The sequence below is a fragment of the Podarcis erhardii genome, assembly GCF_964252035.2.
Source record: "Podarcis erhardii genome assembly, chromosome: 8".
NCBI lineage: Eukaryota > Metazoa > Chordata > Lepidosauria > Squamata > Lacertidae > Podarcis > Podarcis erhardii.
The window spans coordinates 58,770,620-58,797,943 of NC_138499.1; the positions used below are offsets into that span (position 1 = coordinate 58,770,620).

The window sequence follows — 27,324 nt, forward strand, 5'->3', positions numbered from 1 at the left end:
CGCGAGGGCAACTGAAGCCGTTTGCCCGCTTTTTGTTTCGCCACTTCCGGAGAGGTTCATTTCGCGACGGAAGTAGAACGGCTGCTCTACCATCGACGCCTGAGCGATGGGGACGAGTCCATTGCAAAAGGAAAGAGAGGTAAGGGGGAACCGTTCTGGTAAAACGAGTACCTGTTGCGTAGAAGAGAGTGGTTCTGACAGCTATGAAGCCCGCGTAGGCGGCTACCATAGGGATGACGTAGGCGGCTACCTTGGGTTGACGTCAACCGTTTGGGAAAGGTTGCTCGCCGAAAGCTTGTCTAGCGGAGTTCTTGGTTTTGATGGTTTCTTCCAACCCGTAAGGAAAAGCGAATCGAGAGCTAGGATTGATTGCTCGGGTCTGGCCGCAGTTCTTGCCATTGCCCCCTCCTGCGGGCAGAGACTTGCAATTAAGACTCTTGCCAGCTTCAGACCACGTGATCCTTTTGGAAGTATCTTTCTCCTAGACAGCTGTAATACATATTGTTTTTTTACATAGATATGCATTTATTTTAGCACCATGTGTAAACTATGAAAACATGGGCTGATAATGGCTTCCCCCTGCCATATTTTTGCTCTGTAGACAGGGCAAAATAAACATAGCGTATTTTATCCAGGTTTGATACTGTAATGAATTTTTCCTTGGCTCCTAATGGATAATACATTGAGCATTTATTTTTAATTGAGAAGGTTGTAAATGCTGTTAATAAATATATGGAAACCAAGTATAAGACTGGGATACATCCTTGTTAGAAATGTGTACGTACTAAGAAACATATGTGCTGTGTGCATAGCTCACATTCAGGCAGAGCCAAGCCAGCTAAGGGGCCTTAAAAGCAAAGTTAAAGAACTGACTGTACTCGGTGCTAAACACAGTGTGTGCTGTAGGAATCAAGAGATACACACATTGTTTAATCCATTCCCCTACTAAAACTGGTAAGTTAGTTACAGCAGAAACTACTGTTAATCTTGGTGTAATCTTTGTTAAAAGTTTTAAACATCATTTATTTTGAGTGATTTATTTTGCTGGCTCCACAAAGGGTTTTTAGAATATAATTGCACTGTTACTTTTTTTTATATTCAGAAATGTCTGCTTTGGTATCAGCTAAATTTTCACAACACTAGCTTGGATTTAAATTGTTGTTTCTTGGACAGGTGTTCCCAAAACACTGTGTTTAATGTAGGATTATGCTCAGAGTTAAAGCCTTCTGCTTGGCACAGTCTGTTCAGCTGGCTGCTGCCTGGGTGAAAGTCTCCAGCACGCATTGGTCTCAGTGGGCAAAGACAAACATTACCTGTGTGCAAAGCTACAGAACTGAGCAAAACAGCACTGGGGGAGCAGCTTACCAGGCCAAGGTTAGTACCAGGAGGAAGCAAATTGCCTTGTAGACATATTCCTGTTGATGATTAAAGTGCTTATTGTGATTATTTATGCTAATCACATAATATATATTTATTGTGATTATTTATGCTAATCACATAATATATATAAACCCATGTGGCTATATTGCATGTTAAGGCTTTGAGTGAGGGAATTACTTTTCTTATCTCTAGCTTGCTGAAAAACAGAGAGTTTATTCCTTAGCAGGAATCAGCTGAGGGTACTTGTACTAGGCGGCCATTAGTAGCCCCTGGACCAAATTATAGCCACCTATATTTAATTGCATCCTGGGAATGGAATGGGGTTGCTGCCAATCAAAGTGGCCTTTTGGCAAAAGTCACTGCTGACAAAATCTGTGGTGAAATATGGGGACAGAGAGATGTAAACTGTTCCAGTGCTGCAAGACAGCTGTTCCGCCACCTCTCAGATGGGCTCCATTGCCATTCTAAGAGAACGAGGGAAGTCTTCATGGTGAGTTGTGGCACCTCTTTTTCTAGAAAAATAGCACTGCCCACAGCCTTCCATTTGAACACATTGCTTCACACACCACAACTGATAATTATATGGAAGGGTCCATAGTGTTACATGATGCCTTTTCACTTAAATGTATTATTCATATTAGACAGAAGTTAGTAAGCATATCATAGAAGGCAGTAACTAATGGGGTCCCTCTTATGTGGGTTGAAGCATACATATAGGGCAGAATTTGGGTGTGATGTGTATGTTTTAGTGGGGTGAGAGTTGTATATTGTGACCCAAGTTGTGCCTTGCCAAGAGGGAGGCTGAAGATGGAAGGGTTCCTTGACTCTTTAAGAAGTTTTTTTAATGTGCTGCTATGTTTTGAGGGCTTTAGGATTTTATTGTTTTATGTTCGATTATATTACATTTTGTAGTTTTTCATATTCATTGTTTCTTGTATATGCATATTGTAGTTATTATTTTCAAGACCTCAAGGTTACTGCCTTAATATTTAAGCAATATTTAAATACTGTATAGGAAACAATAATTTACTAGGTATTTTTCCTAATAAATCATCCAAAGTAGTGTATGCTGTCCTTCTCTTAGGATGAACAAAATTAGTTGATGTTGGTGTTTCTATTAAAAGATAAGCAGCTAAATCTTGTGAAGTTTTTTTGTCCTATAACTGGCTGCAGCTCATTTCTTTGTACAGAAGCTGACACAGTCAGAATCAAAACTGATAAAAGGCTAATTTGATCAGCATGAAGCATTCTCAGACATTTTTAGAGAGGATCCCATTCCGCTCCAGCAACTAAGCATTTCCTCTGCATCTTACATGTTGAATGTAGCTTTATCATTACATTGTAGTGTCTTATTGCCACAACTGGGCAAGAAAATATGCATGTAGAAAGTCATCTGTTGCAATTAAATCCTGTTGTAAATTAAATCCTCCTGGGTATAGTCTTTTTCTTATGTATAAAATCTTTATAAATGTCTAAACACCACAAAATGCCATAGTAGTGTACAACAATATTAAAACAAAGGAAATAGAAACAAATAAAGCAGGTCTCTAAAGAGAAATCCGATAGTGCCTGTGAGTCAGCTCGTCCTCCTGGGAACGCTTTTAGAAATAGATGTTTTGAGCACCCAACCAAACGTAATTATTGTCAGAGACTATCTAACTGTTAATACAGAATAATGCAGAATTCTGAGACTCCAGTTTACATCCTTGGATATTTTCCAGTGGCTTTATGAAAGCCTAGTTTTCTGTTTTCTGTTTAACATTTCTCATCATCCCCTTTTTTTCAGGGTATGGGAGAAAAAGAACTGCCTGGTGTTTTGATCTGTGAAATAGGAGGCGCATTTGGTGTACTGGAGAGCCATGTGGAGTTCCTTAAGAAACACTTCAATCTCATCACCCTGAGAGAGTTTCACAGAAACAAGGACGAACTTCGTGAAAAGATCAAGTCCATTTTTGTATTTGAGTGCAGACCTCTCATTGACCGGGAACTTCTTGAAAGCTTGCCCAGCCTAAAGGTGGTAGCAAACTCAGGGGTAGGAGTGAATCATTTGGACTTGAAACTGATTTCAAGCTTTGGAGTAAAAGTCACCAACACCCCACATGCTGTTTCTGACTCCACAGCAGACATAGGCATGGCCTTAATGCTGGCATCTGCAAGAAGACTAGTGGAAGGTAAAGTCATTTTCTTTTGTAGTTTGTGTAAGTTGCTGTGGACACATTTCAGATTTTGTGGACACATTTCAGATTTTGTGGGACATAACTTGCACTAATATGTTAAGATTTTGAGTTTACCACTCCCAGTATCAATCAGTCCTTAGATCAGCTGATCAATAGTTATATGATAATGCCCATGATATAGTGATAAATAATAATACAGGTATTTGCTCCCTTTTCCAGCTATTCAGGTACCAAGTAGAAATTACCTTTTAAACTGAAAATTATGGAGTACTGTACTCCAAATTTTGGCTTGCTTCTAATTTGTAACTGAAATTGAGTCAGAGCCAATATCCATTTAGCTCCACATTTTAAACCTTGATGGGTTGAAGCTCTTCAAACTCTTGAGCAGATGTTTCTCTAATCCTTCCATACGAGATCCCTTAACTAGATTTAACAGTGATGGATTCTGCTAACCTTCCTTAAATTTATTCCCACCTATATTTTTATGTGCTGCTTATACAAATTCTAAGTAGAAATATGCCTTACAGGGACTCCCATTTAGAGCTATCTTCTGATTTTCAATAACTATTGTAAATGGTGCAAGCGCGTTTTCTAATTTCTGAAATAAAGCTGTTGTAAGTACTAACACTCTTGTTTCTCATTCGCTGCTGCGTGGCTTCTGCTTTTGTTTTTTAGGTTGTCGTATTGCAACATCTCCAGATACCACACATTTTGCGGTTGACTGGCTGGGAGTAGAAGTTACCCGGGCCACTCTTGGTATCATTGGGATGGGCAGCATTGGGTATAAAGTAGCCAAGAGAGCAAAAGCTTTTGACATGAACATCCTTTATCACAACAGGAACCGTAGGTATATCTTTGATGAAGGTGTTGTACAGTGCAGCCCATGCAAAATTAACATGGGAGTAAGTCTCATGGATCTCAGTGGGGCTTACTCCTGAGTAGACATGTACAGGACCTCAGCCTTAGTAATTTAACTTCCAATGTATTGGTAATCTAGGTTTCTATGTCTGTTGCAAGCAGTTGCTCGAAACTACCAATCTCTGCACCATGTTACAGTGTCAGTCTGTGTGTAGTCATGGAGGCTAAGGGGCTGAGACAAAAGCAATTCCTCCTTCAGTTGAGACTATTTTCATCTCTACCATTAAAGTGAAAAAGTCATTGTATGGTGGGGTTGCCATATTTCAAGAGGTAAGAGTCTGGACACAAAAAGTTGTTGGGCTTCCTTAGGGCAATCACCCACCAGCCCCTCCATCACTGCTGAGCCTGAGCTGGCCACACCAGAGCCCAGGTTGCCAGAGCCACCCCCCCCAAAAGAACGCCCACCAAAATCCAGGACATTTGCTTTAAAATGTAAAATCACACACACACAAACCCCCGGATGGGCATGTAGGACCCCAAAAAGAGGACATGTCTGGGAATTTCTGGAGGTATGGCAAACCTACGTGTATGGTGATTCTTCTTGCTAATATTTTGAACACTGAAGTGGAAAGCAAGTGATTTTTAAAGACATGGTGATTTTCAGACTTACAATATTGTAAAACGACCACACACCCACACCCACACCTGCCTGTTCAGAATTAATATATAAATCAGGGTTTATTAGATTTTTGTCTTGAATCTGTTTTTGCAGCATGCGCAGAGCGACACATACAAAATAAGGGTAATTCTGCTTATCTCCAGTATCGGCAATCAACACCTAAAGCAGGGCACACAAGGAGGTGCACTAGAAGACTAGAAGATATTTTCAAAGGATAGTAATCATTTTTTAAGAAAATCACTGCTAGCCAAAAACACATGCAGGCTCCCATGTTCCTCAAGTTTTAAGATTCTCATGATCAGCCAGCATCTTTTAGCAATGCCCTTTGGCTGCCTTGAAAGGCAAGCGTGTAGCACCATGCAAGGAGCAAAAACTGATGTTCACATGGATGCTGCATTGAATAGGGAGGGATGCAGTGGACTTTAAATGTTGCCTTTTGACCTAAAATTTGGCTACCCATAGGAAAGAATCCACGAGGAGCTCCCAGCCCCTGTCAAGTATTTGTTCCTCCCGGGCAGCTCCAGGGACGAGAGTTACTAATACAGTGGTACCTCAGGTTACATACGCTTCAGGTTACATATGCTTCAAGTTACAGACTCCGCTAACCCAGAAATAGTGCTTCAGGTTAAGAACTTTGCTTCAGGATGAGAACAGAAATCATGCTCCGGCGGCGTGGCAGCAGCGGGAGGCCCCATTAGCTGAAGTGGTGCTTCAGGTTAAGAACAGTTTCAGGTTAAGTACGGACCTCCGGAATGAATTAAGTACTTAACCTGAGGTACCACTGTATAAGTGACAATTGTCACATTTATTTCCTTCCAGGAAAGAGGAAGAACAGGCAGTTGGTGCCACTTATTGCAGAAACATAGAAGACTTGCTCCAAGGGTCTGACTTTGTGATGCTGGTTGTTAATCTGACACCTGAGACACACAAGCTCATTGGGAAAAGAGAGCTGCAGCTGATGAAACCCACGGCTACTCTCATCAACATCTGCAGAGGTAGGGGATGTGTGACTACCTAAATGTAAACTTCAGCTATATACATTTTTCAAATACCTATTTTTGACTATATTCCATCCTTTTCTCTGTATTCTTTTGTGTGAAAGGTGATACATTTCATCAGCACTAACAAAGGGTGAGGCCAACAACCAGTTTTCAGTGTCAAGAATCAATATGGATTATTTTGAAACCAGTAGTATTGGGGGGGGGGGCAATCAGGAGTATGGTACACAAGAAAAAGAAGGGGGAAATTCAGTGGTAAAGAAACATACACTGGGTACCTTGGATTTGGCACAGCTGTGGGTTTCATTACACCCTAATCCAGATGTAGAAGGAAGGAAGGATGGAAGAGCAATATCACATGAAGTGGCTTTATTGGTGAACATTAACAGGTTTGCTGCAAAGGAAATGGATTAAGGACTGGATTCATAAGCCTTTTTACTATTTTGGGTCAATCAAAACGTGTTTGGGGAGATAATGTGGAGAGTCCCTTAGCTCCTTAAAATGTGTTCTTTGGCTGCAATCCTAAGCACACTTACCTAGGCATTAACTCCACTGGACACAATGTTGTGCTTTTCAAGTGAACAATGCAAGAAACCAGCTTTCAGTCTTTATCATGAACTACTTTATGACTTTCTGTCCATATCAGGTGCAGTAGTTGATCAAGATGCCTTGGTAGAAGCACTCAAAAATGGAGTTATTAAGGCTGCAGCTTTAGATGTGACTCACCCTGAACCATTGCCAAGGTAAAATATTACCAAAAAACACACCTTTGCTGCTGTTGTTTTACTCCTGACATGGAATAATTTTTATTCATTGGTCTAAAACTTCAACATTAAGGCATAGATGATCATGATTTGCCTCTGTTGCCGCCTCCTTAATGCTTGATGTGTTCAGAAACCTGTGTGCATGGATAGTCATAAATATGCCTTCTTCTGAATTCATTTTGCCATTTCTTCTGACTGACCAGAGTCTCAGAGTATTTGGATTTAAACAAACTGAAGTAACACAAGAAATCATGATGGTAGAGGTATTAAATATAACCCATTACAAGCTCTGTAGTACAACAACACGATAGCATTTGTGTTCAGGGCTGAGATAGCAATCTGTCCCTTGTCCCGAGGTCCCAAATGCTTTTTCTTTGCCATCTAACGCTTTGAAACAAAACAACCTTCAGATTGTATAGTAGGCGGCAAAATTTGTTTTGCTGCTTTAATTCATTTTCACTCAAACCTGTACCGTGCATTTGAAATGCAAAAATAGAGCAGAATTGTAAGGGGGAGTTCTTGTTCTAAGCCTAGAACATAGACTGCATTGTTCTAAGCTTTCTATCTAACAGTACTGCTATACAAACAAGTTTATAGGTGATGAGAACTTTGATTCAGAGCACCAGTCACTCAAAAGCAGATCTTCATAGGGATAGCTCCTAAAATGATTTAGTAGATAATATCACACTTAATGATTGTGACCTACACAGTGTATAGAAGACATCTCAGTGGAAGCTAACTTACCATTAATCCCCCCCCCCCGAATTTGGAGTCTTTTTCAGTGCAGTCATATAGCAATATAGTTACTTTGATCTGCCCATGCCAGATGACTTCTGATTTTTCTGTTATGGCTTCCTTGCAGGGATCACCCATTATTGCAACTGAAGAATGTTATTATAACTCCTCACATTGGAACTGCAACTGTGCAAGCCCTGCTTATGATGACAGAAGAAGCAGTGGAAAATATACAGGCTGTTCTCAATGACCTCCCCATTCCTAGTGAAGTGATCCCCCAATAGTTTGATGGAGAACATTAATAATCAGTGGCTGGTCAGCAAAAGGACATTAACTGCTAAGTAACAATGGAGAATGAAAATCAAAACTTATCCTACGTAGTTTTCATTTATGGCTTCCCATACTGTAACTATTTTCTGTAATTATATTCTTAAGTAAAAGAACTAATAAATGTTGCTCCAAGGCTTTCGAGCACAACAGCTGGCTTTCTGATTCTTCCAGCCCTTTATTTGTACAAACAGATATTCACTGCAGCCTACATTTTCAAATCAAATGGAAACTGGTTTGAGGAAAAGCACTAGGATTCTTCAAGTAGCTTTAGGATAGTGTTGAAAACATCTCTGTCACGTGAGAGATTTCACGGGTGCCATTTGCTTACCCAATGGAGACTGGTGTCTTTAGGATATAAGGTTTTAGTTACACATATATAAAACTTGAGTATAGGAAGGAGGGGCTCACACTCCAGCACATCTTGCTTCCCCATTAGGAAGAGTATCCACACCCAGTTGTCTCTGGCAACATGACAAACTTCCATCATGCAGAAGGAGGGTGCTTAAGAGGGCCAGTTAGGTCATCAGCTTAACAAAGAAACTGGTTTGAACAATCCAGCAGTTTCTTCTACTACATGCCCCATCTTATAGATACGAAACTACAGGCTTGGTGGAGACCCAAATCTGTAATCCAAACCAACCTCCCAATCCTACAAAAATAGATATGAATTGTGACTGTCATGGGTACTGTATTCCAAAAACCAACAGTGGGGAGCATCCTGGAGCCATAGAAAATAGGGATGTGCATGCAGCCTCAGTCACTTTCAAAAGTAAAATAATACATAATACCCAGTGGAGTTGCAATACCAAATTCAACCGCAACTGATTAAGAGGCTGCTTGGTGTTCTGTCGGACATACCATGTACAGGTTCAGCTTCTGTACCCTTAAAAATGTGAACTGTCCCAAACAGCACTGTTATATCTTGTCCTACACATGCCATTTGCATGAGGAAGATGACACTCCCCAATATGCTGCAGTAGCCATCTTGTTTCCCCTTGCATTTTTGGTTTCCCAAGAAAACTACTGACCACTGTTGGCTGCCCCAGCTTTTGAATGTCTCATGTCAAGCAAAAGCGGAATCCATTCATGGCATAACTGAGAAGAGTGCAAAAAAGTGGTTGTTGGGTTTTTTTTACATACTAAAGCAAAGTGATTGGATTGTACCCAACACTATATAAGAGGAGTTCAACTTGAGCAACACCACATTCCCTACCTCCAGTGGCGTAGTGTGGGGGGTGCGGGGGGGGCCGGCCGCACTGAGTGCAACATCTGGGGGGGCGCACTCGCACTCGCAGCTCCCTGCCCCTACCTGGCTCACTCACTCTCTCTCACTGCTGTGCGAATCCGATCCGAGCCGCCGGGTCGCCACCCACTGTGGAGGGGGGGTGCCAGGTGTGCGGGTTAGGGGGCGCAAATTACTTGCCTTGCCCCGGGTGCTGACAACCCACGCTACGCCACTGCCTACCTCTCCCTTGCAGCCCCCTCATGTGTCCCCAGACTCTGCTCTGGGGGGTCCTTCAATGCTATGGAGCAGATTTTGAGTTAGGGGTGCTGCAGGAGAGAGGAGTGGGATGTTTTGTGCAAGTGGAAGTCTGCTGTCCAAGTGGAACGGCGGTGCTGGATGCAACCTGTTGTGTGCATTTGAAAACATTTCTTTATATTATTAAGACAATGTTGAGGTTATAATCAAATAAAGAAGTGCATTGTGGTTGAGTCAGATTTAGCAAACAATGTATTTGGAGTGGGTTTTTTTTAAAGAAACAATATGCCAAAGTTCTCTCTGTTGATTTACTAGTAGAGAATTATGCATATCTTTAACGCTCATGGATTGAACTTTGTTGGATAATTAAATATTTTTAAATTAGTTTGAATTATACCCATACTTGGCAAGCAAAATGGCTTACAAAGTAACTTGATAAATTCCAATGTTCAAAGTTCAGCAGTGCTGAGATTTGCATGCTACTATTTCAAGACATCCTTTCGATGAGCACAGCTTCACAAGCGGTATTGTGTTAATTTTTGAAGTTTCCTTTTCTCTTGAAATAATTGCTTCACAGATAATCAACCACACAGAGGTTTTCTTGCAATCAAGCGGTATATACATTTTCTTAAATAAATAAAATAAACAGGAATGAGTTTATGAGTGCTATTGTACAAGTCTGGAAATTTAAGGATCAGGCTTTGTGAAGTTTGATTTTAAGAGATTCAGAAGAGACAGGTTTACATCTTTCTGACCATGTTGGTCTTCCACCAATTCTTTGTATATTGTATGTCTTGCATATTGTATCACAATGAAGGAAAATAATCCAGTATTTTGTGGCGTGGTTTGATTGTTTCTCTATGCTTTTCAGAAAACTAGTTGTCTCCCATCCTTTCGAAGATCATGCAAGATTCCAAGTTGCCTCTCTTACTGATCAATGAAGTAGGTGGCACCCTGGGAGTCTTAGAAGCGCACGTGCCGTTTCTGAAGAAACACTTTCAACTTATCACCATGAAGGAATTCCTCGAAAGCAGAGAATACTATCGTGCTCAAGTCCAAGCTATTTACTCGTGGTGGCATAAGCCAGTCATCGACAGTGAGCTGTTGAAAAGTCTGCCTAACTTAAAAGTGATTTCAAGTGCAGGAGTGGGTACCGATCACCTGGATTTGAAGCTGATCTCTGGGTTTGGAGTTAGAATCGCCAACACTCCTCATGCTGTCCACAGCACTACAGCAGACATTGGCATGGCCCTGCTGCTGGCAGCTGCCCGAAGACTCGTGGAAGGTAACACTGACAATACTGTACACATTTCTTTACAGTTACCCTTGTCTCATTTTCCTGAGCAGTGAGAGGTTCCAGGGCGGAGAACTTACCCAGATTTGATTCCCTTTGGAAGGAGGTAAATTGAGGCTGGTGTCAGGGATGAGGAGTCAGAATATTATTCAGGTGATGGAGCGGAGGACTCCAAAACAGAGGACATGTATGGCCAGACCCAGAAGTGCTGCTACCCAGTGAGCTTGTGGAGTCAACATAAGCCTGGCCAGAGGAAGTGGCGCTGTCATCCTCTGACTTGGAAGACTCCATGGAAAGTGACGTGCAACCAGAGTCTCCCACGTTCTGTTGCAGGAAGAGATTAATGCTGAGAGCTAGGCCTCTTTAAGCAAAGCAGCACCTTGCAGTATGGGTGAGGCTCACAATGGGGAGGTATCAATGCTGCTGATATACAGGAAAGAAGCTCGCTTTGTTCTTTGCTGAAACAACATACAGTAGGAGCTTTCTGTTCAAAGAGTACAGCCTGAGCCTCTGCCTTCAACCTGAACCCTTTTCTACCTAGTATTGTGTCAGGTTGCCCTGTATCCTACCTGTTTGTGTATATGAAATTTTGCATGCAATATGACTTTTGTTACGATCTAAACAAATAATTTAACACTGATGTATAATGAAAAACCACCTATTTACAGCCTCAACTGAATAACTCGGATTTCTTACAAAAAACACCTCCCCCCCTAGAATTCTGTTTTTAATTAACACCTCTTCTCCACCCGCCACCCCTTATTTTGTCATTTTGCAGGTTGCCAGATTGCTGTTTCCCCTGACACAGACTATTTCTCTAATAACTGGTTAGGAGAGGAAGTCACTGGGGCAACTCTGGGTATCATTGGAATGGGAAGCATTGGGTATAAAATTGCTCAGAGAGCCAGAGCTTTTGAGATGAAAATTCTTTATCATAACAGGAACAGAAGGTAAAAATACACAGTTTGATCCTATACAAAATAGAACGTATCTTCACCTCTAAAGCTGTTTTACCCCCAAATCTTTGTGCATGGGTATAGAGAAAGACCAGCTGGTCTTCAGACGTGAACAAACACAGCTGTACTTTTCAATCCATATTTCTGCTTAATGTGATGAAGAGAGGCTAGCCTATCGTGCTTAGAAAAGGTGAGCCATCCGGTGAGAAAAAGATAAGGATAAATAAGGGCCATTTCACACAATCAAATTTCAGTTCTTAGTAAATGAGGAAACTGGCTAAGTAGCTTGTTCCAGCATTCACCCAAATCCTATGACCATATGTGAAGTCTTCCTGCTAGTCTTCCAACCCTCCCACTTTTTTCTACAAGAGAGCCATGATTTAAGGTTGATATTCATCCTGAGTGATGTCTGAATTTGGCTTTTGCTGTGTTCCGTTTCATCCTCACTCTGGTTTTTGAATCTGTTGCTTTGCTAGGGAGAAAACTAGATACTACAAAAACCACAAGGACTGCTGAAAAGAGCCAGGGGCAAAGCTCTCTTCTTCCCTTCAGTAACACATTGTGGAACTTAGCTGTAGTTCTCCTGTACTTCTTAACCTCATCATGATGGAGGGAGGGAGAAGCTCTACTACATGCGGTTGCCATTTTTGGTGTGTGTTTTAATAATATCAGTTTGCTAGGAAAAATACAGGGGAGATTGGAACATTATTTGTGAATTCCACCCCCCACCCCCCAAGAACCAGCACTTGTTAAACAGATCATCCTTGTTGTTTTTTTCTGTCAGGAAAGAAGATGAAGAACAGGCTGTGGGTGCCTGCTATTGTGGGGCAATAGAAGACTTGCTCCAGCAGTCAGATTTTGTGATGCTGGTTGTAAATCTGACACCTCGGACGTACAAACTGATTGGGAAAAAAGAGTTGCAGCTGATGAAACCCACAGCTAGTCTTATAAATATCTCTAGAGGTAGGTCATAAAGAGCTGCTTGAAGAAAAATATTGAGTGTTAGGACTTCAAAGCACAGCACTGTCTGAAAGTCCCTTTGCAAAAAGGCTTTCAAGCAGCCCAGTGTTCCCCTTTTGAGCAGTTGCTTTCTGAAGAAGCCCTGCATTCTTTATCACAACATGTGAATCTGTGCTCAGCTTAACATCGTAGTTTGTTTTGAGAGAAACAAACTACGAGTGTTGGCTCACAAATTGTGTTATATCAAGGCTCATGGTCTGTTGCTCCCAGCTTGATGAATGGAGGTGTGTAATGAGATCGGTTCAGCAGCATGTACTTATGTTCTCCTTAACTCGGAAGGTGGTGGTCTCGCCTTCATTGGAGCTTTTTTAACTGAGGCTGGATGGCCGTCTTTCATGGATGCTTTAGTTGAGATTCCTGCACTGCAGAGAACTAGACTAGAGGATCCTCGGGTGCCTTCCAACTCTATGATTCGATGAAACCATGCAATGCACCGTTACCCAGCGGTTATCATAAGAACATGATTTCCACACAGGGCAAGTTGTAGACCAAGATATGCTTGTGGAAGCTCTTCAGACTGGTGTTATTAAAAGTGCCGCTATGGATGTCACTTACCCTGAACCACTGCCCAGGTAAACAACTATGTATTTATCTATTTTAAAAAAATGAATGACTATAAGCACGTTGTAAAGACTGCAGGGAAGCATAGGTGTAACCAGTGCTAAAGTTCAGACTGACATCTCTGCCTTCTTCCACTCTGGGAAGTAGCAGGAGAACCTATATAGTACAAAACATGCTTCCTTTCCAAATTGAAGCCACGAGGCAATGGAAGGACAGTGTGAGCAGGTGTTAAGTACAGTGGTACCTCGGGTTACATACGCTTCAGGTTACAGACTCCGCTAACCCAGAAATAGTACCTCGGGTTAAGAACTTTGCTTCAGGATGAGAACAAAAATCGTGCTCCGGCGGTGCAGCAGCAGCAGGAGGCCCCATTAGCTAAAGTGTTGCTTCAGGTTAAGAACAGTTTCAGGTTAAGAATGGACCTCCAGAACGAATTAAGTACTTAACCCGAGGTACCACTGTAAATGTTTGAGTTAGTGCTGAAACTTTCTTCTGCAGCTGGGATTCCTAACTGCATCTTAAAACATCCCTTGCCGCCCACCGAGGCCCCTGCCCCTCCCAATTTGTTTAAAAAGTGTCTTTGGCTTTTTTGTTACTGTTTGTTTGGGAGGATTACTTGCTTTTTTTGTGGAGGGGAGTATAGTCTGCTTTTAATCTTTGTTTTATTTGGGGATTGGGGTGGAGCCTATTTTTGGACGTGCAGTTCTGAGCATGGCCAGTTTTTTGTCTATAAAATGGGAATTTTATGCTGTTCCCGGGAGTTTGTAGATTTCCGTATGTTCCTCCAGACCAAAAATAGTTGGGGACCCTGCAGTTCGAAGGCAGTCCTATAATTGTAGTGATTATCCCTGCACCACAGTTATACAAGCATTATGCCAGTGCATTATAGTTGAGATCCCATGCACCTTTTATCACACAGATAAAACAGGAAAGGTGGAGCCTTATTCCATTCATAACAAGCAGCCAACTCTATTTCTCAGTGCAACATACCTCACACCTACAACCTCTTCCTCCCAAAGACATAGGCTTATGGTCAGTTGTCTGACTGCATAGATAGCTGACAGGATACTCCACACATGAATGTATGGCATCACTGTGATTGGAGCAAACATTTTGCGAAAGAGTAGGCCATACAGTCCAAGAAGAGGAGGCACTTCAGCCATGAGTTCTTAATGTACAAGGAGATATCCAGAAGTTTAGTGAGAATGAGCAACACAATGGGAGACAGAGGGTGGGGTTTTGAGTCGTCCAGGGCTCCCCACTGACTCCAATGTGAGTGTTTTCATTTTGCATTACCTGTTCTGCAGTTATAATTGTGTGCTGGTGCCATGGACGCTACCAGCACCTGAGGTTCTCTCTCCTTCTACCTAATGCCCAAACTTCCTCAGTTCATGTTGTTGAATCAGTTAAACATGCATTAAGCAGCACCAACGCAACAGTGGTCCAACACCAATGTAATCTACAACACTCGCATGTTTTTGAGCTTCTAACATGTAGGTGGACTCAGGGGTGACCCACTCTCTAACGGCGAGTGTAAGTCGTGGGTAGGATTGCTCTGTTAATCTTTTATTTTAGAAATAGAAGTTACATAGATCCATAGTGATTTCTTTATATATAACTACACATTAACTATTATACTCTACTAAAGCACCTGTATAGTCAGAGGGAGTAAATATTAACCACAGGGGCTGAAACTGAAGGGTACACTTGCTTATTTTCAAACCATTTGACTTTGGTACATTGCTAGAATATGGATGACGGCCAAGTCAGATAACTAAAATCCTTCAGACGGTGGATAGCTCTAAGTACTTTTCCTTCATTTGTTTGAATGAATGCCACTTCCTATATTCATAACCAGTCTTTTTTATCTTCTTCTTTTCAGAGATCATCCGTTACTAAAATTAAAAAATGTTATCATAACACCACATGTTGGTATTAAAACACACAAAACTACTTTTATGATAACAGAGGAAGCAGTAAGGAATGTATTGGCAGCTCTTAATGGTCTCCCAATGCCCAGTGAAGTGCTTCCTGACTAAACTTGCGGGCTGTCATCTAACATAGCAACATGGAACTATTCTACATTTTTCTCTAGTGCAAGAAACATATTGACAGATGTATAAATTCAATCTGAATCTCATGCCTCATGCAGCTGTGTTTGTTCTGGACTGAAGACACAAAACAAGCCAACAGGAGATTTCATATTTTGTTAACTCCTCATCATAGTTATAGCAGATAATGTCCTTTGTTACCATTCACACAATTAAATTTCAAATAGTGCTTGCTCGTTAATATGAAAAACTGTTGTGAAAATTTCTATGCTTGCATTTTAAATATTATATACAATATTTATAACAAAGAAATAAAAATAATAAATGTGCTTTGAAATTTGCAAGTGAGTTACTACTTTCACAATAATTTGTAGCCAAACCGAGCTTTGCTACCTGGTAATCAATTAAAAAATTGGAAACTGATTGCCTGATTGCCATTTCAAAGTAAACTTCTTCTAAAAGGTTTAAAATGAAGTACCACCATGACGACTTTAAAAGTTATAAATTGGATAATTTAATATCTTAGTGACAGTTCTTCCAGCCCTTTTATTTTGTCAAATCGCCCCTCCAAAATTAAGTTTTCTGTGAGGGCTTTGGCACAACTCGCTTGTTCCATGCTACCCTAACTAAGCCTCCTACACTGGAATTGGAAATCTTCGCACTTCATTTCTCTACCCTAGCCAGTGGGAGCAGCAAACCATGCAAAACAGGGAATATTGGAAAGACTGAACATGTGACCTCTGTTGAGAATAGGTTTATCAATGGCTGCTAGTTACGATGGCTATAGACAGCCTTCAGTCCCTGCATGTAAAGCACATTTCAGGTAACATTTTTTTAATGCTAAGAACCTCAAAGAAAATAATAAAGTTGAAACATAGATTTTTCTTTTCATTTGTTGGGGGGCAGGGAAGAGTAGGTGTTTTTGTGACCAACATCAACATGCTCAAGCAACCTAAGTTTTTTTGCCTTAAACTCATGTGATTTTGTTCCTAACATAAAATTTATTGCCAGTTCACCAATGAGAAACTAAAACTATCAATACAATAAAGGCTAATCAACCTATTGTCTATTTTATTGTATGAGCCTTATCCAAGAAACCATGAACTTTAGAGAGAGAGAAACAGAGGTATTCCGAGTTGCGTTGCATGTCATGCTTCTGGTTGTTTTACTCACATGTGAAATAGCATTTTGAAAAACTGTTGGCAGAACCTGAAACCTTGGGAAATTATCTTTAAAATTATATATGAAAATTAAAAAATGGGTTTGTAGGTTGACATTTTCATGGAATTGCGGTTGGGGTGCATCAACAGGAGAAGACCAACACATTCATGCTCTGCTGTTTGTTTCCCATAGGCATCAAGCAGGGCTCTGCTCATGTTACTCCGTAGTTTGTTACACTATGGTTAGTCCCATGTTCATTTTTTCAGTGGAGGACAAATGAATAAGTCTTCAAATGACCCATTTGTGGTTTCAGAACTGTAGGAAGAATTGTTTGGTGTTGCTCTTTGACCATCTATCTTCCTGAACTTTTTCACATGCCCATCTAAAACACACAATTTCAAAACCAGAAGGAGCAGTTTGATGTTTGCACACCCCATTTAGTCTTTGCATACCCTCACAGACAGGGCCAGATTTAGGTTTGATGAGGCCCTAAGCTACTGAAGGTAATGGGGCCCTTTACATGTCCAGCTGTCCTTTGTCAACAACAAACCGTCACTGTTTTTGTGTGTTGAATATATGCTATATAGTAATTTATGGACCTAATAGGCATCTAAAGCCATTTGCACATAACAAAATATGTATTTTATCAAAGTAATTGTTGAACTGAAAGACAAGAAGTATATTAATAGTGAAATAAAATTAAAAAGAAGTATATTGGGGGGGGGCAAGAGAGTGGGGCCCTAAGCTATAGCTTGTTTAGCTTATACATAAATCCGGCACTGCTCACAGATAATATTTCATTAAGGACGGGCTCCCAAAATACAAACAATTCATTCAAAGTGAACAGGTGGCAAGTTCTGTTTATGTGTAGAGGCAGGTACTGAGCTTGGGAGAGCTGGCACATGCTAGTAGCAGGACTAGGAGTGGAGAAGCCTGTATTTAAGATTTCCAATACCTATCAAGCTCATGGGTAACCTCAGCCCAACCTACATCAAAGGGTTGACGTGAGGATAAAATGGATGGGGAGAACTGCTGTTTACCATCCTGAGCATCTTGAGAAGTAAACGTAAATAAATGACAGCGTATCCAGATAATGCCAAATTGCAAAATGCTTGTTATTCTGATCTCTTTTTCTTCAACTGATAAACTTATTTCCCTTCCTTTGCTGCTGGCTGCCAATATTTCCCCCTTTGGGTAAAATAACCGACAGTAAGAGGGCTGTGATTACCCCTAGTTACTCTTTTATCTGTACAGCAGATTTCCTCCTGCAGGTCCTCCTAGCTGAACTAAGCTCCACTGCAGCTTCGCGGTTTCCCAGCCCAGGGAACAAAGTCCTTCCTTGCCGACTCCTTAGCTGGTGAGCCAAAACATTCCGGAGTTTATTCCCGGGTGATTTCCACGTCCCTCAGCTCTGCTCCGAATCAGCAGGTACCAATTCAAGAGCAACCTTCCTGAAGGAGCTGAAAGACGTTTTTTTTCCACAAGGTAATTTGTATTTCACTCTCTCTCTCTCTCTCTCTCTCTTTCTCTCTTTCTCGCTTGCTAATCTTTATTATCCTTTTACTTGACGCCTTTCCCCCCTTTTGCATCTTCTAAGGGGCTGCTTGTCTGTGTACGAATTTCCTAAAGGCAAACATTCTCACAAAACTAGCAAGCAAACCAGCCCCTGCCCTAAGCGGAAGTTCCTAAATTCCATGGGGCTTATGGATCTCCAGAAATGTCCCATCCCTAATTGTCATTTGCTCGGGTTGGTGTTTAATTCCAGCCAATAAGAGGGGTTTATGCAAATTAATAGAGAGGGGCGGGGTCCTTATCTGAGCTTTTTCCGGGGAGGGGGCACGGATCGCATTGTGTCTGCAGCTCAAGCTTTGTGACAGTAGGCAATTCCATTCTCACCGGGGGAGGGAAGGAGTTGTAATAGTCAGCTTTTGTTTTAAATTGGGGCGCACTTTTTCGGAGAAATACACTTGCGCGAAGTGAATCCTTTTGTTCCTTCGTTTGCATTTGTTATCGCTGAATAGCAACTGGAGGCGTCATTTCACGAGGTGATAGTGACTCACGTCTTGTAACACTTGTTTATGAAGTTGGTTTTGTATTTAGTTCGTTGAATTTCTTCTTAAAATCCAGATATCTATTAAATTAGGGGAAAGAGTTGTGTGCACTGCAGTGGCGGAGGAGGAGAAATACAGCATTCAGAAGCATTGTGTGCAGTAATATTTACAGCAGGGTCCAAATGTTCATCTTTTGATATGGTCAGGATTAGATTACAAAACGTCTAGTATGTTTCATGATGCTATTTAGTTTTTCTCCTTTATGTAAGTCACTAATCTGTTTCTCAACAGAATTTATACTAAGAACACTCCATTCTTGTATAGATTACCTGGACTCTCTTGGGAGGAAGGGAATAATAATAATAATAATAATAATAATAATAATAATAATGAAAGCCTTGAACCTTGTTGGGCACTTCCACCTTGATCTTATTCGTGTTTACTCAGAATTAAGCCCTGCTAAATTCAGTTGGGTTTACTCCCAAATTATATCTGCATAGATTACACAATTTTGGACTCAACACTTCGGAATGCTAATTAGCAGTCTTGGATATCCTTATTGTATAAAGGATGTATAATCACAATGAACTAGATAAAAACAATAATCTGAAGAGAAACACTGCTGTCTTCACATTAGTTTTAAAAAAATGAGTTTTGATATATAAATTCTTTTTTCTATACTGTATACAGACCATGGAAGAGAACGAGCATCCATATACACTGATAAATGTTATAGGAGGCCCAAATGGAGTATATGAAGACCATGTGGAGTTTCTGGAGAAACATTTTAAGCTCATTACCATGAAGGAATTTACTGAAAACAAGCAAGATCTTAGTCATAAAATCAAAGCAATTTTTATGTGGTTTCACAAACCAGTGGTTGACAGGGATCTCCTGCAAAGCTTGCCTAATTTAAAGGTGATTGCAAACTGTGGCGTAGGCGTGGATCACTTGGACCTAAAACTGATCTCCAGCTTTGGCGTGAAAGTAGCAAACACCCCATTTGCAGTTTCCAGTCCTACAGCAGACTTGGGGATGGCTTTGATGCTGGCTTCTGCCAGGAGGATTGTGGAAGGTACACTTTAGCTTTCCAATTAACTTGCTTTAAAACATGGTGTGAATGCAACTGATTGTGTACGGGTTGCTGTGCTTAAAAGTCATAGAGTGATCAGATAAAGGAAATTATTAAATGCTGTTTGTTGATAAAAATTTCCAAACAAATCCTCCCTAGAAAACGTTTGGTCTTACAAAACACCTGCCCTGTAATTACAGTCTATTGGATTTTGCAAACAATTTCTTGGACGAGGAAGTTTTTTTCTCATGGTCTACAAGCACTTGATTATATAGGCCTATAAACAGAATTAGGCATGTGCAGAGAGGTCTATCTGTAAAATGTCTATATAGTCAGCAGAATGTCTGTATAGGTTGGAGAATGCCTTGTTGAACTAGCAAACACATGGATAAACCTGTTCTACATCATTTCTAATATACATAAAATATACAGCCTAGCTGCTGAATACTGAAAGTGGATCACAGATAATTGCACTCCCACAGATGTTTGATTTTGATCCACTCGCACAGGTATCCTTTGAAGGATGTGATGACATCCTGCTGTTGGTAGAACTATATCTTCATATCTGTTAATTTTATGTATTTATACTACGTTCCAGCTCAGATTAAGAACTCCCACAGGCAAGTTCACAACAGTCCATGTCTTAGTTAGCAAAATCAGAGAGCACTGAAAGACAAAGTAAAATGTTTAGAACAAAAATAATAGCAAGATTAAAACACACTGGTATCATGACATAATAAAAATGTCTTAATTGGCAAAAAGAGGAGGGGGACAGATAAACAGCCCTAGGGAGAGATTTCCATAATTGGGGTTCTGTCAATGAAAAGGCCCCACCCCAAACATCCCCACCAATCACTCCTCGGATGAGTATAACTGTATATTTGGGCTAAAAAGGTGTGTGCCTTCAAGGAAGATTTGGGACCTGGTATGTAGTACCGTATTTTAGAAATCAAAGCAGTTGTTGTTCAAATACAGCTCAGAGCTCTTAAAACCAGAGCAATTTTCCAAGCTGGGATGGGCATCACACCGTATGTTTGTTAGCTGATCTCCTAAAACACTGCAAACCCTCATTTTCTTTTGTCTGTCTGAATTTCTAGGTCATCAGACTGCAGTTTCTCCTGACACTAAATGTTTTATGGCTGACTGGTTAGGAGAAGAAATTAATGGTGCAACGCTGGGGATCATTGGAATGGGCGCTATTGGGTACAAAGTGGCCCAGAGAGCCAGAGCTTTTGAAATGAACATTCTTTATCATAATAGGAACCGGAGGTAAACCTCTGCCTGATCTCGGTGTTTTAATCTGATTTTACCCACCTGATAACTTCAGCATTTATTTTGTCACTGTCTGCATAAATCCATTGTGCTTTAACTGAGTTTCCCTGGACTGCCTAAACATTTACTGTGAATGTTAATAGAGTACCTATTAAACAAGGCATACTTCTCTGAGAAGTGACAAGGTCATGAGTAGGAATAGAAAGATCTGTCAATTTCCATTCTTTCAGTTTTTCAATCTTACATTTGGTTCTCTATATCTCTGCAACAATTGGGGAATTATTATTTTTTAATTTTCCTCATGAGAATTCATCAGTATTATAATGCAAATTTTCCCAGGTGAAGACATTTTGGATTAAAGTACACATTTTTGCAAGCAATTTTTCCTAACACACTGCATTTTTAATGTTAGTTTAACTAATACATTCAGTTTTATTCACACTTTCTCCTAATATATTCAATTTTGCTAACATTGTTTGTGCATTGCACAATTCAGACAAGTACAAATTCCCAAGGATAGCTGTATTTTCATTTCACCAGTCCTTTCTAATATCTCCTTGTCTAGTCACTGGGCTGGTCTTACTTAGGTTTGATTTCTTTTGGAAGAAGAGGTCACTGGGGACTTAAGGTGTTTTGGTAATATCTGGGTTTGTTTACAAATATAAAATGTGATCGTAGGTGGAAGCAGATAGCACAGGATTCCTACAAGCAGAAAATCCACTGCTGCCCCATCTAACCTCCATAGGGAATAAGTATTCCCAAATGCTTTTTTTACTAACAGCTCGGCTGTTTTACTGTCCACCCACCCCCGCCTCCAAAATCCTGCCTTTTTACACACACCTTAGCTGGGAGGAGGAAGAAGAAATAGCACTCCCCCCCCCCGCCCCCCCGGCTCTGATGGATTTCACATTCCCTATAAATTTCTGTTTTGTAGCCCTGAATGCTGGTTGTGACTTGGAGACAGTCTTGCGACCTTCCTTCCCCCAAAAAGGATGTATATAGCTGGTACACCAGCTTTAATTTGGCAAAAGCACTTCTAGGTAGGGTTGCCATCTTTCAAAAAGTGAAAATCCAGACACCTTTTTTTTGCAAAGTTGTTGAGATGGTTTTGGGATTTTTTTTGGCCAGCTTCCCCCACCCCAAAGTCTCAAAGAAAGAAGATGTTTTGAGCTATTATAAAGGAAATTAACCAAAATTTACACTTCTGACGTGGGTTGCCATATGTCCGGATGTTCCCGGACCTGTTTCCTATAGCCGAATCCCAGCTATGTCCAGGAAATTCCGGACGTATGGCAACTCTTGTTACCTGTATATCCAGAGGTAATGCTGGTTCCAGGAGAACGCCCAAACAATGTACAGTTCCACCCAGAAGAACCTGAAAGTTTGTTCTTGGATTAGTACTTCCACTCCTAGTTTGTATCTTCATTTAAAAAAGAAGAAGTTTCAGTTTATTATTAAGTCCTTCACTGATCCTTGACAAAAGGTCTAGGATTTTATTGGGAAAGGAAAGAAAGAACTAGGTATCATCTGTATATTGCTGACACTAAAACTCACAGGATGACCTCTCCTGGTGGTTTCATGAAAATGTTTAACAACAACCTGGATGTTATTTTTGTTAAATGCTTAACTAGTGCTAAATGTTTGTTTCCTGCAGGAATGAGGCTGATGAACGGGCTGTTGGTGCTGTTTATTGCCCAAAGTTGGAAGACTTACTCCAACGTTCTGACTTTGTCATACTGTCTGTGAACCTGACACCTCAAACACAAAAACTGATTGGAAAAAAGGAGCTGGAGCTCATGAAACCCACTGCTACTCTTATCAACATCTCAAGAGGTAGGATACCGAATCATGGTTGGGCAGTAAACCACATTTTCCTGGAGAGAGGCTCTAGACTGACGATGCTCCATTACTTTGTGGAGTCAACACACAAGAATGAGAGATGTTGGGGGAAATCATGTCATCTCCAGCAACTGTCCGCTGCACTTGTTTCAGGAGATTAGTCTCCTACTTTTTAGGCACTGTTGAGCTAGATAAGCCTCTCCCAACCTGGTGTCCTTAAAATGTTTTGGAGCACAAATCTCATCCATTCCAGCAGGCAGTATAGAATGGTCCATGGTAAGGGATTATGGGAGTTCTAGCCCAAACCTGGAGGGCACCAGATTGGGAAATGCTGAGCTAGACTGGAACAGATATTGGACTCACACTATAGTTCTGCAGAAATCTCGGCTGATGGCATTTCTATATTGCTGTCTATATTGCAGTCTATGTTTTGGTTCAAATAAAACAGTACGATTTTTTATTTAGGTCAAGTGGTTGATCAAGATGCATTGGTGAACGCACTGAAAAATGGAGTTATTAAGGCCGCAGCTTTGGATGTGACATATCCTGAGCCATTGCCAAGGTAAGAATGGTTTCACATGAAAATGCTTAAGCAGAAATCAGAACCAATGTTTGTCCATAAACTATTTGGTTTGCTATCGATTGCCACATCATTAGCATAATCAATGTCCCAAAATGTATTCTGACTCATTTCTGATTTGTCTAAGGATGTATGAATAAGTTTTGGTCTTCTAAGTTTCTTATTTTTCTAATCTTAAATTCATTTCTCCACATTTCCACAGCAAATGTGCTGATTTAAAGAAAAAATCTTCATGGAAATTCACCAGCATTTTTGTACAAATTTCTCCTTAAAACCACATTTTTATATTTAAAAATGTTTGTAATTGTTTTTTACATTTCCCCCCTTTTATGGCTGCAACTCTTCTGTTTGTTTTTATGTGTATTTTGTAATTGTATATTTCATTGTTGTAGCGCACCCTGGCACTTCACGTTAAAAGGCCAGTTAGAAATCTAATGCATTAAAAAAAAAAGTAACATCTGGAGGGTTCCATCACCAAGGGCAATTTAAGATGAAGCAGCTAGACGTTTACTCATGGCAATTGTTAATTCTTCAGGTTACTGCAGATGTGCTATAGGGTTGTTATCTAGTATTAATCAGGGTGGATCCATTAAATTCAATGAATTTAAGTTGGAATATGACTTAGTTGGGTATCACTCATGGTGTGTTGATGCAAACTTTACATTGTAATGGCTCTGAAATGTTAACTGGTTTGCATAGGCAAGGTGGTATAATTTTAAACTCCATGATGCACAGACAATACTTATGCAATCAGTTTAATAACAGTTGCTCATGGACCTTGGAATTCAGATTCCAAGGCCTCCTTTGACCTCATATGTGCAAAACTCCTTAAGTCATGGGTAGGCAAACTAAGGCCCAGCGGCCGGATCTGGCCCAATCACCTTCTAAATCCGGCCCAGGAATCAGCGTTTTTTTACATGAATAGAATGTGTCCTTTTATTTAAAATGCCTCTCTGGGTTATTTGTGGGGCATAGGAATTCGTTCATCTTTTTTTCCCAAAATATAGTCTGATCCCCCACAAGGTCTGAGGGACAGTGGACTGGTCCCCTGCTGAAAAAGTTTGCTGACCCCTGAATTAAGTGAACTGTGAAATTGCAGCACCTATGCAAATGGCTGTCATGACAGCATAAGAGTAGATCAGTCATTCAGACCCCTTAAGCCTTGAACCTGTTAGCAGGCAAATTAATGGACGCAAGCAACCTTTTTTTACTATTTCATTGTATAATGCAGATGCGAATCTTACTTGTATTTTGTGTATGCAGAAAACAATCTGAAGGTTCCTTATTCAGTTCCATCTCTATGTACACTATCTGGAACGCCTCAAATGAAGGAGAGGATACAAATGTTTACAAATAGATTAAAATGTGATGTGTGACTAGCGGACACACAGAACATACCTGTCATTTAGATACCTTTTTGCAGTGCTTTTTTCTGGGGGGACACATACCCCTAAACATTTTGTGAATCTTTGTACTTTTGTCCATTTACTGTATTTATTTCCCCCAATTTGAACTATAAAATGGTGATTTTCTTGAGTCAAAATGACAGTAGCCCTAAACATTTTTTTAAAGAAAAAAAGCACTGCCTTTGTGACCCTGAACTGATTTTAAGACTGGGATTTGATTGTGCCTGTGATGGCATGTTTTAGTTAGTTTCCTTCCAGTTATAGAAAGGACTGAGAGCAGTGGAGGGTTCTGTCAGCAGATGAAGGGAGGTACCAGTAATTTTCACTGGTTTCCCTTGAAGTCACCCTCTCTATCCCTCATGCTGTACAGAGCAGATTTTCATGGTCATGAGACATTTCAGGGAGAACAAGGAATCAGTCACGTCTTCCCCTTCTCCTGGCAGAAGCATCCTGTGAACAGTGCTCTGTGTTGGAATGTTTCTGCCAGCAACAGCCTTGTTAGGAACCAAGCCTAAATTAATAATCTGTTCATTTTCACAAACTTTTTGTGGTAAAAATAGTGGCATAGTTTACTAAGATTTTAATTAAATTTCTGTTTTATTTTCTTTCTTCCTTCAGAGATCATGCTTTATTACATTTAAAGAATGTCATTATAACTCCTCACCTTGGAAGTGCAACTTCAAAAGCTCGCCATCTGATGATGGAAAACATGGTTGAAAGTATCTTGGCTGGTGTCAGTGGTCTCCCAGTCCCTAACGAAGTGCATGTATAACATTCTCCATATGATACAGATGAAATGTTAATTCTGTGTACATTTCGCTGTATCTGTCTCAATGTTTTCGTATGAAAATTACGTATTCAATTTTTATTTTCAGTACGGAAAAAAGTTTGTACTTATATTCAGATATGAAAGAGAAAAATGAATGAATATGCTATTTGATATGTTTCCTTTATTGTATTGTTCAATTTGTTTCACAGGGCTTTGCTAAATGGAATGGAAACACAAATTAAAAAAATTAAAAGTTGTAATCTGTCCTTTTTTCTGTTTTTAAAAAAATATTGCTGGATGAGATCTTTAGCACTGGGATATTAAATGAGTGTGCTGTAAAACATCACAAGAATTATTCTGAAATGTCCATGACATTTGTATAGCTACAATCAGTCCAATCCAAATAACTTTATTGTACTAGCCATTGGCCATGACAAATCTGACTCAGAAATAAATACAAGCATGAAGGGTGTTGCACCACATAGTCTCTGTTTAGATCTCTGTGTTTCCCTTACAGTTCACTGCTATATTATCCAGGATACAATCTGTGTGACATGCTGTGGTTTCTCATATATTAAAGTTTCTGTTTTGAGAATTATGAAATGAGATACACTCATAAGAGAAGCAATTGATGTTGATTTATTTTACTGGATTACATTTAGGTGCCTATATTTTCTTTGTAAATATGATAGCCATAGTTGTACGTCCCTAAAACAAGAGTTGACATCTCCATCTCATCAAGGGTTTGGAAGCAGGAAAGGTTATAATAATGGTGTTCAAGTTTAAGAAAGAGAATCACAAGAGCACAGTAAACAAAAGTTCAGCAGAAAAAATGGTATGTTGCCTGATGATCCTACATAAATTCAGCGGTAAGTACCACCAAATTTAATGGGATTTGGGCTGCCGTCTTAATCCTACTTGCCTGGGAATAAATTCAACAGGATTTTCTTCCGCATAGATATGCTTTGTTATTCCCTAGCAAAGGAGCACAGAATTCAGCCTCAGTAAATACTCAACCATTAAAAGCCAAATAAAAATAGTCAATAGAGGTTACATACATCTTCAAAGCACAAAACATACAGCCACATATGCACAGCATTCCTCTACAATGGTTATCTGTCTCCGCACACCAAACATATCAGCACTGAACAGCATTAAAATGAGACTGATACAGAGGACACTGATCGCCAGCTCATCTCTTCCTCAAAAATACATATTCTGGAGCAGCTGTAAACAGTCCCACTCTTGCACTATTTGGGGTTTGAAATATGTAGCCTTACTGAGAAAAAAAGAGAAAGCACTCAAATGTATGATGAATGGGTACACATTTCAACCTTAATTGACAATGAATTGCATGGAATTTGGTGGAACGCACATTATTATTATTACTACTATGGTAATAATAATTTGTATTGTCACCCAAGATATCAGACATACCATCCAGATGGAGCAATGGGAAAAAATTGTGGAAGCAAGATAAAAGATTTATTGCTTGTTACACAATGAGAGAATCTTACGAAGATGATGTATAGGTGGTATATGACTCCTAAACTGGCTAAGATCTACAAATTAAAAACAAACACTTATTGGAGATGCAATATGGTAGAAGGAACGATGTACCACGTATGGTGACGATGTGGGAAAATAAAAAAATTCTGGAGTAGTATTCACGAGGAACTGAAAAATATGTTTAAAACTTCATTTGAGAAAAAACCAGAAGCGTTCCTGTTAGGCATTGTATCAACAGACATCCCTAACAACAAGTAAAAAGTGTTTTTATATGCTACAGCTTCTGCCAGAATACTAATAGCCAAAAATTGGAAAGAGGACATTGTCCCATCAATAATGGGTTGGCAAAATAACCTACCGGTATGTGAATTTATAGAATGAC

General features: G+C 40.1%; 3 protein-coding genes across 9 annotated transcripts; all 3 read left to right on the plus strand.

Annotated features, from left to right (window-relative positions):
• Nucleotides 1–4: 4 nt before the first annotated feature.
• LOC309348325 (putative 2-ketogluconate reductase) lies at nt 5–8,068 on the plus strand. Of its 4 annotated transcripts, none has more exons than XM_081873441.1 (7): nt 5–139; nt 1,174–1,374; nt 3,167–3,551; nt 4,233–4,423; nt 5,930–6,089; nt 6,739–6,835; nt 7,719–8,068. In XM_081873441.1, the coding sequence occupies exons 2-7, from the start codon at nt 1,207–1,209 to the stop codon at nt 7,873–7,875; spliced, it is 1,158 nt and encodes a 385-aa protein (XP_081729567.1). In that variant the 5' UTR covers nt 5–139; nt 1,174–1,206; the 3' UTR covers nt 7,876–8,068. The 4 variants fall into 4 exon arrangements, with proteins under 4 accessions (XP_081729567.1, XP_081729569.1, XP_081729568.1 ...); XM_081873442.1 differs by lacking the exon at nt 5–139 and adding an exon at nt 649–954; XM_081873443.1 differs by lacking the exon at nt 1,174–1,374 and having other exon boundaries at nt 64–139.
• A 1,343-nt stretch (nt 8,069–9,411) lies between these two features.
• LOC309348333 (glyoxylate/hydroxypyruvate reductase B-like) lies at nt 9,412–15,623 on the plus strand. 2 transcript variants are annotated; one of them, XM_081873457.1, is made up of 6 exons: nt 9,412–9,925; nt 10,273–10,686; nt 11,474–11,645; nt 12,436–12,614; nt 13,147–13,243; nt 15,115–15,623. In XM_081873457.1, exons 2-6 carry the CDS (start codon nt 10,305–10,307, stop codon nt 15,269–15,271), a joined length of 987 nt encoding a protein of 328 aa, XP_081729583.1. In that variant the 5' UTR covers nt 9,412–9,925; nt 10,273–10,304; the 3' UTR covers nt 15,272–15,623. The 2 variants fall into 2 exon arrangements, with proteins under 2 accessions (XP_081729583.1, XP_081729582.1); XM_081873456.1 differs by having other exon boundaries at nt 9,412–10,686.
• Nucleotides 15,624–18,247: 2,624 nt separating this feature from the next.
• On the plus strand, nt 18,248–25,693 carry LOC309348224 (glyoxylate/hydroxypyruvate reductase B-like). 3 transcript variants are annotated; one of them, XM_081873260.1, is made up of 6 exons: nt 18,248–18,320; nt 19,186–19,570; nt 20,665–20,836; nt 22,494–22,672; nt 23,144–23,240; nt 25,283–25,693. In XM_081873260.1, exons 2-6 carry the CDS (start codon nt 19,189–19,191, stop codon nt 25,434–25,436), a joined length of 984 nt encoding a protein of 327 aa, XP_081729386.1. In that variant the 5' UTR covers nt 18,248–18,320; nt 19,186–19,188; the 3' UTR covers nt 25,437–25,693. The 3 variants fall into 3 exon arrangements, with proteins under 3 accessions (XP_081729386.1, XP_081729384.1, XP_081729385.1); XM_081873258.1 differs by having other exon boundaries at nt 18,264–18,489; XM_081873259.1 differs by lacking the exon at nt 18,248–18,320 and adding an exon at nt 18,685–18,759.
• Nucleotides 25,694–27,324: the final 1,631 nt, after the last annotated feature.

Excerpts from the sequence above, each read along its gene's own strand:
- LOC309348325 (XM_081873441.1), top strand. The coding sequence starts at position 1,207 with ATGCTCAGAGTTAAAGCCTTCTGCTTGGCACAGTCTGTTCAGCTGGCT. Across the intron at positions 3,552-4,232 it reads TGCAAGAAGACTAGTGGAAG|GTTGTCGTATTGCAACATCT; the intron begins GTAAAGTCATTT and ends TTTGTTTTTTAG. Across the intron at positions 4,424-5,929 it reads GGTATATCTTTGATGAAGGT|GCAGTTGGTGCCACTTATTG; the intron begins GTTGTACAGTGC and ends GAGGAAGAACAG.
- LOC309348333 (XM_081873456.1), top strand. The coding sequence starts at position 10,305 with ATGCAAGATTCCAAGTTGCCTCTCTTACTGATCAATGAAGTAGGTGGC. Across the intron at positions 11,646-12,435 it reads TATCATAACAGGAACAGAAG|GAAAGAAGATGAAGAACAGG; the intron begins GTAAAAATACAC and ends TTTTTCTGTCAG. Across the intron at positions 12,615-13,146 it reads TCTTATAAATATCTCTAGAG|GGCAAGTTGTAGACCAAGAT; the intron begins GTAGGTCATAAA and ends ATTTCCACACAG.
- LOC309348224 (XM_081873260.1), top strand. The coding sequence starts at position 19,189 with ATGGAAGAGAACGAGCATCCATATACACTGATAAATGTTATAGGAGGC. Across the intron at positions 19,571-20,664 it reads TGCCAGGAGGATTGTGGAAG|GTCATCAGACTGCAGTTTCT; the intron begins GTACACTTTAGC and ends CTGAATTTCTAG. Across the intron at positions 22,673-23,143 it reads TCTTATCAACATCTCAAGAG|GTCAAGTGGTTGATCAAGAT; the intron begins GTAGGATACCGA and ends TTTTTTATTTAG.